Source organism: Melanerpes formicivorus, unplaced genomic scaffold (genome assembly GCF_026170545.1).
Source record: "Melanerpes formicivorus ecotype bairdi unplaced genomic scaffold, bMelFor1.0.p_v2 SCAF_5, whole genome shotgun sequence".
Taxonomy (NCBI): domain Eukaryota; kingdom Metazoa; phylum Chordata; class Aves; order Piciformes; family Picidae; genus Melanerpes; species Melanerpes formicivorus.
Genome location: NW_027142357.1, coordinates 26,204,276 through 26,219,823, shown reverse-complemented (window position 1 = coordinate 26,219,823; position 15,548 = coordinate 26,204,276). Strand labels below are relative to the sequence as shown.

Sequence of the window (15,548 nt, the reverse complement as noted above, 5' to 3'; positions counted from 1 at the left end):
ATAAAGAGCATAAAATTTCCCTCAGCCACCTCTTCATGGAGCAAAATATCTTGTATTTGACTAAAGCACCCTGTCCAGGAGACACACCGCATGAATTTGAGGATCTTGATGGACAGATGTGAGCACTTCCTCCAGTAGCATATCTTTCCTTGGTGCAGATTCAAATTGATTTTTGACAGTCCATCTCCAGCTAACTTGGTGTTTACTTGTCACTGCCTGCACCTAGAATGGTAATCACCTTAAAACAGGAGAAAAGTCTGAACAGGTCCTGTGTGTTACACTTTTTCCAACAATGTGTGAGTGAGGTAGAGAAGTTTATTGTGAACTTGGAGAAGAGTTTCTTGTTTGTGATGGTGTCTATCAGATCATCAATCCTTCATCAGCCCTTTCTGGTGGGCTACCTGTAACTCTGCTAGCCCCTGCAGCTCTCCTGCAGGAATGAGAGGTGCAGCATCTCAGTGCCAAGCAGAGCTCGTCAAAGTGATTAACATGCAGGCACCCTCCTAGAGGCTGTGGTAAGGAAAGCTCTTCTGTGCTTGTATAGCCTGAACTGTGGGATGCAGAAGCCCCAGTAGGCTTGGACTTGGAGTCAGAGATGAGCCTGTGTTTCCTAAAACAAACTGGGCAAATAAAGGTAATTCAAACACTGCAGTAAAACCTGCAGGAAATGAATGAGGTGGTTTTGCGGTGTCATTTCAGGCTGGAAATTCATAGGAACGGAGAATTTAGGAGCCAAGTTTATACTGGAAGTCTGGTGCACGGGTGCATGGAGTGACCAGGGAAGGAGAGCAGAGATTTAGTCTTAGTAAGGTTATCAGCTCATTTCATTCAAGCAGAAGGCTCTAATGACTAAGTAGCAGCTACTCTGGGGATTTTACAGATGGGGTCAAGGTCAAATCAGGAAGCTGCAGTGCAGTTAATTTAAGCTTGGAAGTTAATTCATTTGGTTCTGCTGGGAAGGTTGCAGCTTTGCAGAGCACTAATCAGAGAAGTGTGTTGAAAGGGCTGAGATACGCTTCACTAACAAGGGGGAATGCTTTTATGGCAGCAGCGAGCTTGGAGAGCTTCACTCAGCAAAACCTTCCGAACATGTTAAGGTCTTTCTCCTGAGTAAACTGCCTTCGCACGTGTTGAAGTTAAACACGTGTACAAAACCACTGTCATCAGCTGTGAGACAAGACCCTCTGGCTCCTCAGCTTTTAGGTGTAGAGCCACCGCTGCAACTGCATGCTGCAGAGGAAGAAATAGCTGAAAGTAAAGCAGGACTGCAAGTGGAAGTTGCGTAAATGAAGGGACTTGAAGTGTTCCCCTGCATTTTTGAGGGACCTGAACAGTGTTTTCCCTTATCGTTCTTGGCACGCGGTGAACGGCTGGTGCAGGAGGGAACAGGATGTTGCAAGCATCACTTGCAGGCTTGCTGTTGGCAGGAGGAGGGCTGGAGCAGGCCTTCCACAGGGGGATTTTGTGCTCTGCAGGGCCCACACAGAGCGGACTGGTGATTTGCTACACAGCCCATCAGTTGAAAGGTATGAAACGCTGAAAAAACAAATGCTGCTATTTTATCTGGTTCAGCCTGGCCACACATTTCCATGGAACGTTGGAAACTTACTATTTTTGAGAATTGTGTTCGTGTTTGAGATGTAGTTGGCATTTGCTGACGTGTTTGTAGATATATGTGGAGGTGGAGGGGGAGGAGGGCTAATAGGGAGATAGGCAGTCATGCAAACATATACATGTGCAGAAACACATGGAAGCAGGCTGTTTTATTGAACAAGTCCTGTGTCCTTGGGAAACTGGTCTACAAACATGGTTTTTGTAGTGGTTTGTTTTTTTTTTTGGGGGGGGGGTGGGTGTTGGTTTTTAATTTTTTTTTTTTTCCCCTGGCTCTGGGCATATGTGGATGGAGGAGGGAAAGTTGCTCTTGCCAGCTACCAGAGAATGGGCAGAGAAAAGAGAGCGAAGCAGGCTGCTGAAAGCCACACTGCTCAGAGTCAATGTCCCCAGCACTGTGGAGGAGCATAAAGCATTTCCTGCAGGATGCCTGAGCCAAAGGAAGGCACTGGGTGCCCCTTGGATCACCCCGTGGTGCCAGCTGCTCAGGGCAGGGAGAGGACCTTGCTAAGCAACCTGCAGCCAGAACATGCTGTTCCCTCACCACTCCTCCTCTCGCTCTTAGTAGATGTGGGCTGAAAAGATCTCAATGAAGGGTGTTTGCAGAGCTCTAGGGCTGTCAGCCCCTGGGGATCTCAGAGTGCTTTATGAACAGCTTATCACAGCGGTAAAACAATCTCATGGAGCCTGATGCAGGAATTTTTTGGCTGTGGAGTGCAGTTGCCTCACTGTTACTGAGCAAGCTGACATGACCCTGGGGAGGGCAGGTCCTGGAAACTCACCCTGAGAAGCTACTTGCCAGATGCTCCAAGCTGATCTCCATCTGTGTCTCATAAGAGCACATGGATCTGAGAGGTTTGAGAGGCAAACCTTCCTGCCGGCCCTCTCAAAAGGTGGGTAGCATAGGCAACCCTGGGCTGTCCTCTGCAATCAAATTAAGAGCTTAAACATCCACATGCCACCTGTGCAGAATCAGATGAGGCTAAGCAGATCATGCTGCTGGCTGGAGAGAGGGGACCAAGAGGAGGTGTCCAGTGATAACCAGGCGTTGAATCCAGAAAGGGATCTCTTAGGCCTGTCAGCAGCTATTAAACCCAGTCTAGATGCACCCTTTGGCTCCTGAACTATGGATTCCCACCAAGGAGAGCTAGGGAGGAATTGTTCAACTGTGTCCTTTCTTTTGCTCCTCCTGTATCATCTGTAATTGGCCACTGTGAGAGACGTACTGGGACAGGGCCTTCTCTACTCTAGATGCCTTCTGCATCCCTTCTCCTCTCCTTGTCCCCTTTCCTACACAACCCATTGCTTATGTTCTCTCTCTGGCATTTCCCAGACACACCTTTTTTCTTTTTGTGTGAAGCTGCTTTGGAGAGCTGCATCCAGCCTGGCTCCAGTATGCCTGGGGACAGACCAGGTACTGGTGCCCCTGCATTTTCCCTCTTCTGCCAGCTGAGCACTGCTGGACGCTGTACCATGGCTCAGTGCTTTGCAGTTTGTCAGGGGTAATCAGCAAACCTTGGGTCCTTTTTGGTGTAGGATGGGTCAGAGGGGCGGGGCGGGGGTGGGGGTTGGTGTGTGTGCGTTCTGTTCTTGGCAGCTTCTGCTGCGAGGAGCTTGCTATGCTGGTATAATCCCTGCTGGCAAGCGTTTTCTGAGGTATCTGAGCTCCAGGTCAGCAACACTCACACTAGAGAGCTGCTGCCCAGGAACCTTTGCCCAGGACTTCCCTAGAAATGTGTTGCAGATTCATGAGGCAGAGGTCACCGGGGCTGCAGTTGGGGTTGGTTTGCTCCTTCCCCACCTTTCTGCAAGTAATTCTCTGGCCATGGCTGTTGTCTATGTTAAAGGTCAGGTTTAAAGGCTCTGTCTGCTCTCAGGCTGCAATGGACAAGTTTCTGGCAGGCCAGGACAGGCAGCTCTGCTTCTTAAAATAAAAAGTGGCAACCAGAACTTGGAACAAGCACTTAAATTATCCTGAAATAATAGAATTTACAGCCACAGGAGGCTAAAAGTGTTGGAGGGGAAAATAAAAAGAAGCTGCATGAGACAGACAACACTGCTCAGGGTGAAAAGTCTGTCTGGATACTGCATTCCTGCAGCCCTGAGAGCATTTGCTGCTGTGCAGTGTGGTGCCAGGGCAGGAGTGCAGGCTCCTGGGTTTGCTCATTGATTGCCTGAATGGTTTTGGGCAACGCTCTCAAATTTTTTCATGCCTTTGTTTTTCACCATGTGCAACTCAGGATGAATACCTCTCTCTCCAGGGTAATTAATGAACTGCAAAGTGCCTTGATGACTTCAGAGAGAAAGTGCTGGCCATTGGAGACTGCAGTTGCTGTGAGAGGGACACAACCAGGACCTGCCTAGCAGGGCTCTAGGCAGGGTGTTGAAGGCCACTTGGGTGAAACTTTATGTGGGTCTGAGACTTTAATCAGTACATAAATGCTATGCAAACACCCCAGGCAGATAAGCAAATGCTTGTGAAACCCTCTGGGAAAGCTGTCGTCAAAGGAAAGCAAATGCAGAGAGAGAGCAGCACTGGAGAGGGTGGCTACGGTCCTTGGCAGGGTGCAGCTCCCTGTGATACAGGCTGGCTCTCTCTCACAAAGTGAGTGCCACTGGCTTGATCCTGTCCCTCAGCCCATATATACCTCAGGGCTCTTCAAAGGGATTCAGATGTATTTTTAACTTCAGGCGACTGCCTTTTTGTGTGTGTTGCTTTTTATTTCTTGACTCTGGAAGCAGCAGGTTGTTTTTAAGCCCTGTATTTCTCAACTGTCTCAGTGGAGGTGCCTAGACATCTCAAATCAGATTCCCAAAAATTCCAGCACTGGAAATTGGTAGTTGCTTTTCAAACTGTTGGTGAGACTATGCAGCTCCCTACAGACATTAGCTGATGGCCAGTTGAATGCGCTTTCACCACAGCCAAGTCCTCACCCCACTGAAGCCAGTGAGAATTTTCCTTGAAAAGGGCCATAAAGAAATCATTTTCTTGGCATGGAGAGAGGTGTTTCATGGACTCCACAATAGTGTTCAGGGGAACTTCAGCTATCTGCTTTGATTCCTGCCACGCTTGTCCCACCCTAGACAAAGCTCTCTACCTTTGATCCAAAATAGCACAGGAGATGTTTTCCACATGCCATAAGAAAATGGAAGAACTATAAAACATAATTGTTTTGGAGTTTGGCACCATGCTGTTCACTGAGGTATGTAGTATGAATTGAAATTGGTCAGCGAAAACAGCATTTTCCAGGATGACAAAGAGGATTAGGGTTGTATATCTGAGGCAATTGCATCCCTGTCCATCCCATGCCGGTAGGCTTGGTGGGTAACTTAACTCATTCATGGGTAGTCATGAGTAAGCATCCACAGCTCACTACTTTTGAGCGGTGTTAAAAAGCAGCATCTGGCTGCAAAAGTTATAGTTTGGCTTGTGGCCTGCTCTCTATTCTCCTTACCTTGAGTCTTGATGTCTCTGCTTTCATCATTGCTACCTGGACCATTTGCTTTTTGAAAAGTCCATCACACTTGATCCTCAGCTTTCTCCTGGGCCTGAAGGTTGTCCATGAAGGAAATGCCAATGTTTTGCACATGGGGCCAACCTCTTCTGTCCTAGCTCCCTTCCCCTGTGACTGAGCCCTGCAAGAGCTTCTCCTAGTAGCAGCACTAGATTTGGGAGAGAGAAAAACTGTGAAGGGGCACTAAGGTGGATCAGTCTAGCATTAGCAGCAGGCTGAAGGTATGGCTCACTGTAGCTGGGTTAACCTTGGATAGCAGAACTTTCAGTTGATAGCAGCTAGATCTTCCTGTGCTCCAGGGTTGCTCCTGTGATGGTGCCTGGTGAGCCAAGACCAGTCTCTCCTGTCACTGGGTGTGTTCAGGCACATGGGCTTGCACACTCTGCTTCCATCAGTGGTTTTCTTTGGGCTGGTACTGGTTAGCATTGGAAAGTGAGAGAAATGAGCAAAAATATTATCAGAAGCAGGTTTTGTGAATGAATCAGCCGACAAGAGGCTTACCAGCTTGCCTTCATTTACTCATGCAGTGCTTATTTGGGCAGATGTCTATATATTTTAGTTGGAGGCAGGAGGGAGCAAGAATTTTCTGTCAGTTTGTACCATCAATTTTCTGAAGGCAGCAGAGGAGTGCAAGCTGAGAAGCTGCCCTGCTGCTGCCCTTGTTCTTCTGTTCTTGTTGATGGCTTAGTGTGACACCAAGGAGAGGAGCACCAAAGGTGTCAGAAGGCTAAAGGCCTCCTAAGCAGTTTGTTGAAGGTCAGAGTTTGGCCAGCCTTGCCCATCTCTTGCACTGTGCTTTTCCATCTGATCCTGTCTGAAGGACGGTCTTGTGGCCTTCTCTCTTCTCACTATGTGTTTCTAATTAATGGGGAGACTGGTGTATAAACAGAATATTCCTGCTCATAATACTCCTTGTCCGGCTCCTAGGATGACGGCCAGATGACAATTGCCAGGCAGCAGCCCAGACTTTGAGCTTGCCCATCTGGCTATCAAACTTGGTCCCAGTTCTCATCTGGAACCGGTATCGAGGAAATTTGTGGACTTTGCCAGATTGGTTTTGCCCTGTATTTGCTTTTCACTTGCTACCTAGGCAGCTGAGAACCTGCAGACCAAATGCATTTAGTATTTCTGGGGAACTGGGAGATAGGAGCCAAAATGGTGAGGAAGTTCAGAAAGATCTAAATAAATCCGTTGAGGGATGGGTCTGATGGTGGCTTTTAAATCCTGTGGGTCAGATGCAGTCTCCAGGCATGAAAGTGCTTTTACTGCTGCTCTGCAGTCCAGATTGAGAACGAACCTTCTGATGTGTCCCCAAGCAGCTGCTGATGGTCTCTTGTGGATGGATGGCCTGGAGTAGCTCTTTGATCCAGTCCACTTGGGTTGTTCTCTTGCCATCAGTCTGCAGGCAGCTGCACATCTGCTGAGGAAGTTCAGGCAAAACTCTTCTTGTAGTTTCTCCTCTGTGAATCTGGGGTTGTAACACCTGAAAAGAGCTTGGGAAGCCATAGTAGAAATAAAGCACTTGCTGTTACTGTTTTTCACTCTCTGTCATGGCAGTAGAGCTATGCCCTGACAAAACATCATGATGCAGCTTCTGAAAAATAGAAAATGTTAAAAGGTTTAAATGCTCTCTGTGTTTGGTCTTCCAAGAAGCAGGAAAGATCCATGAATTAAATGTTGTTAAATGAGAATGCATTGCTTGCCCTCTTGTCATGCAGTTTAATGTGTTTTCTTTACTTCTGTATAAAGGCCTGTGTTCCAAAGTGCTCACAAGCTGAAATCAGAGGTGCTGGAGCATATGCTAAAAAACACTTCATGTTTGTCACCACTGTAGGGCCAGAATGACCTGGTCTGTCACTGGTGTGGAACCTGTGGAACTGCTGAAGAGCTCCTGTATAGAGAAATGTGCCTATGGGTCGAACCATAGTTTGGGCTGGAAAAGACCTCTGAAGGTCTCAGTCCAAGCCCCTGTTTAAAGCAGATGCAGCTTCAATGTTAGATTCAGCTACAGACTTCGATGTTAGACTGGGCACCAAGGAAGGGTCAGCTGTTACTTTCTGGGCTTCTGGGGCAAGCAGAAGGAATTGAGATCTGCTCTTACTGCTACTGCAAAGTCCAAGGGACTGATGCCTGCAGCATCGTGACTATCGTTGTGGCCTACTTTGGCAAGGACTGGTCTCAGAAATGGCACCTGGTGAACTGGCAAAATGCACAAAGCAGAGACCAGAAGTGGTGGAAAAAGTCCAGTGTTTATCATGGATTTCTACTAACTGATCCTGAAATGTCTGAATTAGTTGTGGCAGAGTTGGGCCCAGGACACAGGGGGCTGTTTCACAGTGAGCAGAAGTGGCCCAGTGAAAAAGCAGGCTTAAGCTAAACGAGTAATGCACTGTGTGACAAATGATGCAAAAGACAGTATGGGAAGGGCAGTCAGTGAAGTGGCAGGATCTCTGAGGGAAATTAGGGTGGCTGGAAAGCAGAGGGAAGGTACTTTTGAAAGCGGGCCTGAGAATTTATTTTAGCACATTAGTATTGTGTAAGTTTTCCTGGAGATACTCTGGGGGATGATAGATGGACTCAAGGTATTGTTACTAATCACTGTGGTTTTAAGTTTTGGAATCAAAGTGCTCTTGGCATCCCTAACCCAACTGGACTTCTGATGGGAAAATTACATTCTTCGGGAAGTAATTTGGAAGGTCAAAGAAAAAACAGAAGAAACTTCTCCAGCAGCGATTTCCCCTGTTCTCTAAACCGTCTTTTAGTGTGGTGGTAACTCCAGGATGAAAGGTTCTACTCTCACCTTTCAGATGAAAGGGCTAATGCAATTTAACATTTTTGCATGCAAAGAGTTTATGGCTTGGCAGCCAGCCATGCTTGAAGGCAACCGAGGATGAGGTGAGCATGTGAGAGAGCACCTGGCTGAGCCTGACCCTTGCCTTGTCTTCTCTCTCTCCTGCAGACAACGGCGACGACCGGTCCGAGAGTATCCTTGCCGAGAATCACGTGGATGGCACCCCAGGGATCCTGAGTGGAGCCAGTGGGAGGAAGCCCATGAAGACAGGCATGAAGGAACTGGCAGTTATGAGGGAGAAGGTGAACGAGCAGCAGCGGCAGATGGGCAAAGTCGGCAAGCCCCATCACAACCACGAGGACTCCAAGAAGTCACGGCTGTCTACAGGCAGGGTGAGAGGGCATGGGGAGCTAATGGAGGCAGCTGTGGGCTCGCCAAGAAGATGCTGAATGCAGAAGCCTTGGTGACAGCTGCAGCAAATTGTCTTAGGGAAAAAAAAAAAGGCAGGGAGAGGAGGAGAGGAAAAAAGGAAAAGCAAACATTTGTTTTGGCCTAAGCTAGGGCTGAACACACCATCAGATGAACTTTGATGTGCTGGAGAGGAGGTGTTATTTTCATTGCACCTTCACTCCCTGACAGCAGAACTGAAGAAGAGGGGTTCTGCTGGCTCTACACCTACCTCCACAGGGATGCAAGCATGCCCTTTGCCCACAGACCATCTTTCTCAAACCCTGTGTTCCTAAGCAAGTGCCATGGATGTCCCGGGGGATTTGGGAGGCAGGAGGGGTTAGGGATGTCTGCATGCTTGCATGCTGCAGGGCAGCCCCACCCCGGGTTCAGGGGAGGGGTGTGGTGTGAGTTCAGAGGTCCGAGGATGGGCTGTGGGACTATCACTTAGGAGGGAGGGTACCCGGAGTCCTCCCTGTTCTCCTTCCCGTCCCTGTGTCTCTGCTTTGCAGTCCTTGGTCGTGGTTTCCCTCTAGTGGACATCTTGGACAAGGCAACAAAGTGCGATGGGAATGGAAAGGCAATCCCAAAGGGACGTAGTAGTCTATAAACATATAGTGTATTTATATCTGGGAGTGCAGGTACAGAAAGGGGCTTCAAAAGAGAGCCCTCATCCTCTCCAAACAACAGGTAAAACAGAGGTTCAAAATAAGATGCAGGTGTTGTCAAACAGTGAACTGCCACACTCCTGCTGCTCCTTTGGAATAAAACCCAGCAACTGCAAAAGCAGAGTGGTGTGGACTCACTGACCACATGAGATGTAATTCAGCCAGACTGCCTTGGCTGGGCTGGGAGCCCTGGCTTGGGGCTATTATGGCGCAAGAGGGATGCCTCCAGAGGCTGACTTTGCTGGGTGCTCTCGTTCCCAGGGCTTCCTCTCCTCTTCTGTGGGGTCTCACATGCTTTGAGTTTCACTTGAGGGCCAAAAGTGCATCACAGGTGTGGGATTTGATCTATGTTCAGGAAAGCATACCTGATCTGTCTGGATTAGTCCTGCTTCCCATTACTTATCACCACCAATGGGACTCATGGGAGCATCTCTGAGGCTTCTCCTCCTATGTGTCTCTCCAGGGCCTAGCATCATGTTGGCTTTTGACCATGTGAGGCATATGGGAGACATGTGCATGGTTCCCTGTGTGAATCTCCACACACTGCAGAGCTGTGATTTTGGTTGCCTGCAGATGAAGTCTGCAGTGGGATCCAGCAGCACATCTGTATCATGAGGAGTTGCACACAGGTGTTCATCACTACTGGTGTTTCCATTGCCCAAAATGTTGAAATTGGATGGTCTTGCTGCCCTGACTTTTTTATTGATTTTGTTTGCTGCTTTCTGGTTTGTTTTCAGACACCTTGTCAGCAGGAGCTCGATCAGGTCCTGGAACGCATCTCCACTATGCGGCTGCCAGATGAGCGAGGTCCCCTGGAGCACCTCTACTCCCTCCACATCCCCAACTGTGACAAGCATGGCTTGTACAATCTCAAACAGGTAAGTGGGGAGAGCCAGAGCCCCATGCCTGGCTGCATTTGCAGCAGCAGCCCTCAGCTCCACATGCATCCCCACCATGCACAGCCATGGAGGATGTGCAGAGCTCAAGGCTGGCCTGATGTCACACACACATACACACATGGTGTGAGGTGTAGGGTGAGCAGCAAATATCTCACATGACAGGTTTAGTAACACCCAGATACATCTGCAGCCATGAGCTGGCATGTGGAAATGTGAGACCTGCATCTACTCATGTCTGCAGGCAGCCCAAAGGTGGAGAAACTGTTTAGCTCAGCCTCATCTTCCTCACGAGAGATGCTTGTTCTTATCTGTCCAGGTCTCTTTTTATGGGTCCTGCTACAGGGGAAAGTCAGAGAGGGGCTGAGTACTGTCCAGTCTTGCAAAAAAAGCAGAAAGCACTTCTCCTGGGGTCAGGATGGTTTATCTGAAATCCACTTTACTGGTTTTTGTCCACAAATTGAGACTGGTCACACAGTTCAAGGAGGGAACCCAAAAGAACTCAAACAATTTAATGTGTGTCTGAATTCTAACTTCTTGGCCTCATTCATGCAAAATCAGTAGGTGTCAGTGGCTGAGGCATGGGGGGGAAAATGCCAGGAAAAAATTATTGGGCAGCAAACATCAGTGTGTCCAAGGCTAATGGGCAACCATGTGTGAATTAGTACCTGAATATGAGCACTCTTCTAGCTATGTGCAACTGAACCTTTGGAGGGGACCCCACAAAACCTACTGTTTTCATGGGTAAGCCTTTTTCTCAGGGCTAATTCTATCCCTTGATCAGGAGCATTAAGAAAAGTGGGATGCTCTGATATAAGCTCCTTCTCTCCCTTCTTCTTAACCTTTCCCACTTGGACCCTCACCCTCTGCCTTCCCCTGAAGAGCCCCATGGGCTGGCTGGGTCCCCCAGCATGAGCACACGTGGAAGGAATGGACTGAGCAGAGTGGGCAGATTCCTGTAAGGAGATGAGGCGTGTCTGGGGAGTGAGCCTGGGCAGTGCAGCAATGCATGGGGTACCACGAAAGAAAAGACAGTTTCTGCTGCTCCTTGTGCCTGGGAACCATGGCAGCCTACACTGAAGGGTGCAGATGGGTTACACACTGGTTTTACACCGCTGCAGAAAAAGAGGGGGGACAAAATTACTTTTGCTTCTCCCTGCTACCCCGCCCTGGTTAAGGGCAAACAGAACAAATGTGAAGCAACACCTGTTTTCCTCCATTGGCATTTCCAGAGCTGAGCATCAGGTCCTTTTCATTTGCTGGCAAGTGGATGCCAACAAAAGCATTCCCAGTTGCTCCCACCTCCTGTGGGCCAGTGCTTGGGTGGAGGGTGCTGGGATGCACTCTCCTGCTGGGGAGGCTTTTTCTTCCTCTTTTTTTTGTGCTGCCTCTTGCATGAACAAATCTGCATTTTGACATTAGTCCAGCTGTGGAAAACTAGAATAGAATAGAATAAACCAGGTTGGAAGAGACCTTCAAGATCATCGCGTCCAACCTATCACCCAACACCACCCAATCAACTAACCCATGTAACCAAGCACCCTCTCAAGTCTCCTCCTGAACACCTCCAGTGACGGCGACTCCACCACCTCCCCGGGCAGTCCATTCCAATGGGCAATCACTCTCTCTGTGTAAAACTTCCTCCTGACCTCCAGCCTGAACTTCCCCTGGCGCAGCCTGAGACTGTGTCCTCTTGTTCTGGTGCTGGCTGCCTGGGAGAAGAGACCAACCTCTGCCTGTTTACAACCCCCCTTAAGGTAGTTGTAGAGAGCAATAAGGTCACCTCTGAGTCTCCTCCTCTCCAGGCTGAGCAACCCCAGCTCCCTCAGTCTCTCCTCATAGGGCTTGTGTTCCAAACCCCTCACTAACTTCGTTGCCCTTCTCTGGACTCGTTCCAGCAAGTCAACATCCTTCCTAAACTGAGGGGCCCAGAACTGGACACAGTACTCGAGGTGTGGCCTAACCAGTGCAGTGTACAGGGGCAGAATGACCTCCCTGCTCCTGCTGGCCATACTGTTCTTAATGCAGGCCAGGATGCCATTGGCCCTTCTGGCCACCTGGGCACACTGCAGGCTCATGTTCATCCTACCATCAACCAGCACCCCCAGGTCCCTCTCTGCCTGGCTGCTCTCCAGCCACTCTGACCCCAGCCTGTAGCACTGCATGGGGTTGTTGTGGCCAATGTGCAGAACCCGGCACTTGGATGTGTTAAATCTCATGCTGCTGGACTCTGCCCATCTGTCCAGCCTGTCGAGGTCTCTCTGCAAAGCCTCTCTACCCTCTAGCAGATCAACTCCTGTCCCCAGCTTGGTGTCATCAGCAAATTTACTGACTTGGATTCAGCTTTACAGAGTGCACACAGAAGTCTAGCCTGCTGGAGTAACCTGTTTTTCTCCCACTACACCTATTTCAGAGATGTATCTGCTGGGGATGGAGGGATGAGCATCAGGTTCAAAGTGCCTATGTTAAACTAGGATACCCAGGCAAAAAGTGGATGGTAATCATCAGGGCAAGAAACTTCTGTCTAATCAGACCAGAAACAGTGCAGGTCCAGATGCACCATTCTGAGATAGAGTGAAAGAGTGAAACCCTTTTTGGAGCCATGTTTACCTCTGGCTGTGGGGGTCTTGCTCTCATTGCTGTTTGTTTAGCCTAGTTTGCAGATAAGAAACTTACACAGCTCCTCTGTCAGGTCTGTCTTATCCTCTTCCCTCAGGGATGTTTTCATCCACAGTTGACAGCCATGCATCTCCGGACACTTGTCCTTGTGGTTCATTAAAATTGACTTCTTTGTCCCTGGCTCAGTCCCTGGAGGAAGAGGTCTGTTCCTCAGTGTGGACTGCTTGAGGCGTGACGGTGCTGCAGCACAGACCCTGGGGGGGTCTGAGTAGCATTCCTGAATCTTGCCTAAATCCAAACTGCTGCAGAAATTCCTGTCCTTAGACTTCAGACTGGTGGGGTTTTGTCCTCCTGTTTCCTCAGCTGACGCCTCCCCTGTCCCTTTCTGTGCAGTGCAAGATGTCGGTGAACGGGCAGCGTGGCGAGTGCTGGTGTGTGGACCCCATCCATGGGAAGGTGATCCAGGGTGCACCCACCATCCGCGGGGACCCCGAGTGCCACCTCTTCTACACAGCCCACGAGCAGGAGGACCGGGGAGCACACGCCCTGCGGAGCCAGTAGATGGACGTGACCCTGCTTGCTGGAGGCAGCTAACGGCGGCCCCAGTGCCGGATTTTACATGGGTTTCAGCATGTCTTTTTAGGCTCTGGAAGAGGCTGGGGTTGGGTCCTGCGTGCTGCCCTCCTTCCCCTGCTGCCCAACTCCTGGGGAGGGGAGGGGTGGTGGAGTTCTGCAAGGAGAAGGGACTGCTTTCCTATAGTCTTTCACCCAGCCTGAGTCAGAGAACCGGTCTTTTTTGCTCCTCACCCTGTGGCCCTGCCTTCCCTGCTGCTTTGCGGCATCTTCCCGCACCCTCCAGCACAAAGTGCCGTGTGCTCCCCAACACCTCCCAGGGGACGTAAACCCCATGCTGTGGGCAGGAGTGGGACAAAAAGCAAAGGAAAAACCTCACCCTTTCCCCCTCTTTCTCTCCCATCCCCAAGACCAAAGACTGTAAATACTGTGTCGCCTGCCTCTTGCATCCCACCAGTCCCCTGTGCCCCAGCCTAGCCATCAAGTCTTGGCATGGGATGCAGTGTGGGAGGGAGGGAAAGAGGAAAGTCCCCATCTTCCCAGCTAGAACATGCTGATGCAGTTGGGATGCATCCTCCAAGGAGGCAATAGTGAGAGAAAAGGCTAAGGATGAGAGAGCCCCTGCCAAACACTCCTGGGTGCTTTCCTTCCTGGTGTTGGGGCACAGTCAACCCCACAGGGACCTGGCTTCAGCCCCTTGTCTGGGGGGATGTGGCCTGTGGGTGACAACAAAGCTAAATGCTTGGTTTTCCAGGGAGTCTGAAGGGCTGTTGCCCAGTATTTCTTAGGACCAGCTTATGCTGAGGGAGCTAAAGTGAACTTGCTGGGGCTGGGTGGAAGGATGCCTGTGTAGATTTAGAATAACAAGCTAGGGAGTGTCTTTCCCTTTCTCTCTCTCTCTCTCATTTCTAGATAGGAAAAACCCATCTAAAATCTGCACTCCCAAGCAGCTGCCCTTGTCCCTCCATTTTTGCTGGGGACTGGAGTGAGCATCTGCTATTCTGCACACACTTTTTTGTAAGTAAATTACAGTATATATCTTGCTTTGGAAAGGCCCTTACACACATGCAGCCCTCTGCCACACACACATTTGTATAGATTAAATTCAAGTGATTCCAGGTGCTCTGACAGGTTATGTGCTGGACATGCTGCTCCAAGGAGAGATGTCTCTGCTGTTATTTCACCTGTTGATTTCTTTCTGTACAGAACACATTGATGCTGAGAATAAATAACTTCCCCATCACCTAAGCAAGAAGATTTTACTATTTTCTTTCCTTTTATTTTTTTTCTCCTTCTCCTTTTTAATATAGATACCATTTGCAAAGCAATTGCAAAGCTTCCTGTAAATGAAATCAGGGGAATGAATTATCTCAGTTTCTGGCAGATGCTTCTGAGCCTTGAGATCCCAGGTCTTCCACAGAGTTAGGTTGAATAAGGTGGTGGAGGGAGGTTCCTTGCTGAGTGTGCGTGTGCTGGCAGGGAGTACACTGTGTCTGCATGATGTGGGCCAGGCAGCAAAGCTACCTGACTCTGATAGCAACCTGCAGGGATGGGACCAGGCCCTGGTGACTCCTAGCATGCTCCAGAAACACCAGACAGTCCTGGAGAAATACCACATTGGGATCCCCACCACTGATACCCCTTTCTTGGCTCCACATTTCAGATCCTCAGTGCAAAGGGCTTAAATCATCTCAGCGAATTAAGCCCCTTGAGACTTTGCAGGGGGTTTGGATGTGGCAGTGGAGGAGACAGGGAAAAGAACCCTTTAGAAAGTTAGGAGGGGGGGGTATGTGCATGAGGGGATGTGTGCGAGAAGGAGTTGAGAGCACATGAGAGAGAAAGAAAACACACCTGCATGCAAAGCCAAGTAACTGTAAAAATGATGCTACCTGTTCCTGTTAACCTCGGAGGGCTTTCTGCTTTTTCGTGTAAGCCTTGCACACACTGGCTCTCAGCTGCAGTTTGTACTTTTTGTTTTGTTCAGCAATAAGGGATTTTTCATTTGTGTTTTTCTCTTTTGGAAAAGCTGAGCTGCATAAGGTTGGAATAAATTAAATGGGATGCCAGAAAACTGTCATCTTCTCCCCTCCCCCCACCCCCTCTTTTCATAGGACATGATTCCTTGTTTGATGCATCACACCCAAATTTGGGCCTCTTCAGCTTTTGTCCAGGGGGTGTTGTAAACACTGCGCCCAACAAGTGGCAGTGGGAGTTGGGCCTTTCATTGTTACTGTCCCAGTTGTACAAGCAGGGTGGAACTGGTGTCATTCATGTGCTGGCCCTATGGTCCTGCTCCACACATGGTACTTTATGAGTCTGCAAAATACAGCCATGCCCTCAAGTCCTCTTGAGTTGCCATCTGGCCAGCATATGTGTGCAGACCACTTCCCTGCCTGACAGGAGCTAGATTTGGTGGAAAAGACTGGTT

The 15,548-nt window shown here is 49.3% G+C and overlaps 1 protein-coding gene across 2 annotated transcripts in view; it reads left to right on the top strand.

Annotated features, from left to right (window-relative positions):
• IGFBP2 (insulin like growth factor binding protein 2) overlaps positions 1–14,375 on the top strand; it is a 65,428-nt gene extending 51,053 nt beyond the window's left edge. For both annotated transcript variants that reach the window (XM_068138902.1, XM_068138903.1), the window contains exons 2-4: positions 8,086–8,309; positions 9,770–9,910; positions 12,941–14,375. In XM_068138902.1, coding sequence (XP_067995003.1) covers positions 8,086–8,309; positions 9,770–9,910; positions 12,941–13,108 — 533 coding nt within the window. In that variant the 3' untranslated portion in view covers positions 13,109–14,375. The remainder of the gene's footprint in view (positions 1–8,085; positions 8,310–9,769; positions 9,911–12,940) is intronic.
• Positions 14,376–15,548: the final 1,173 nt, after the last annotated feature.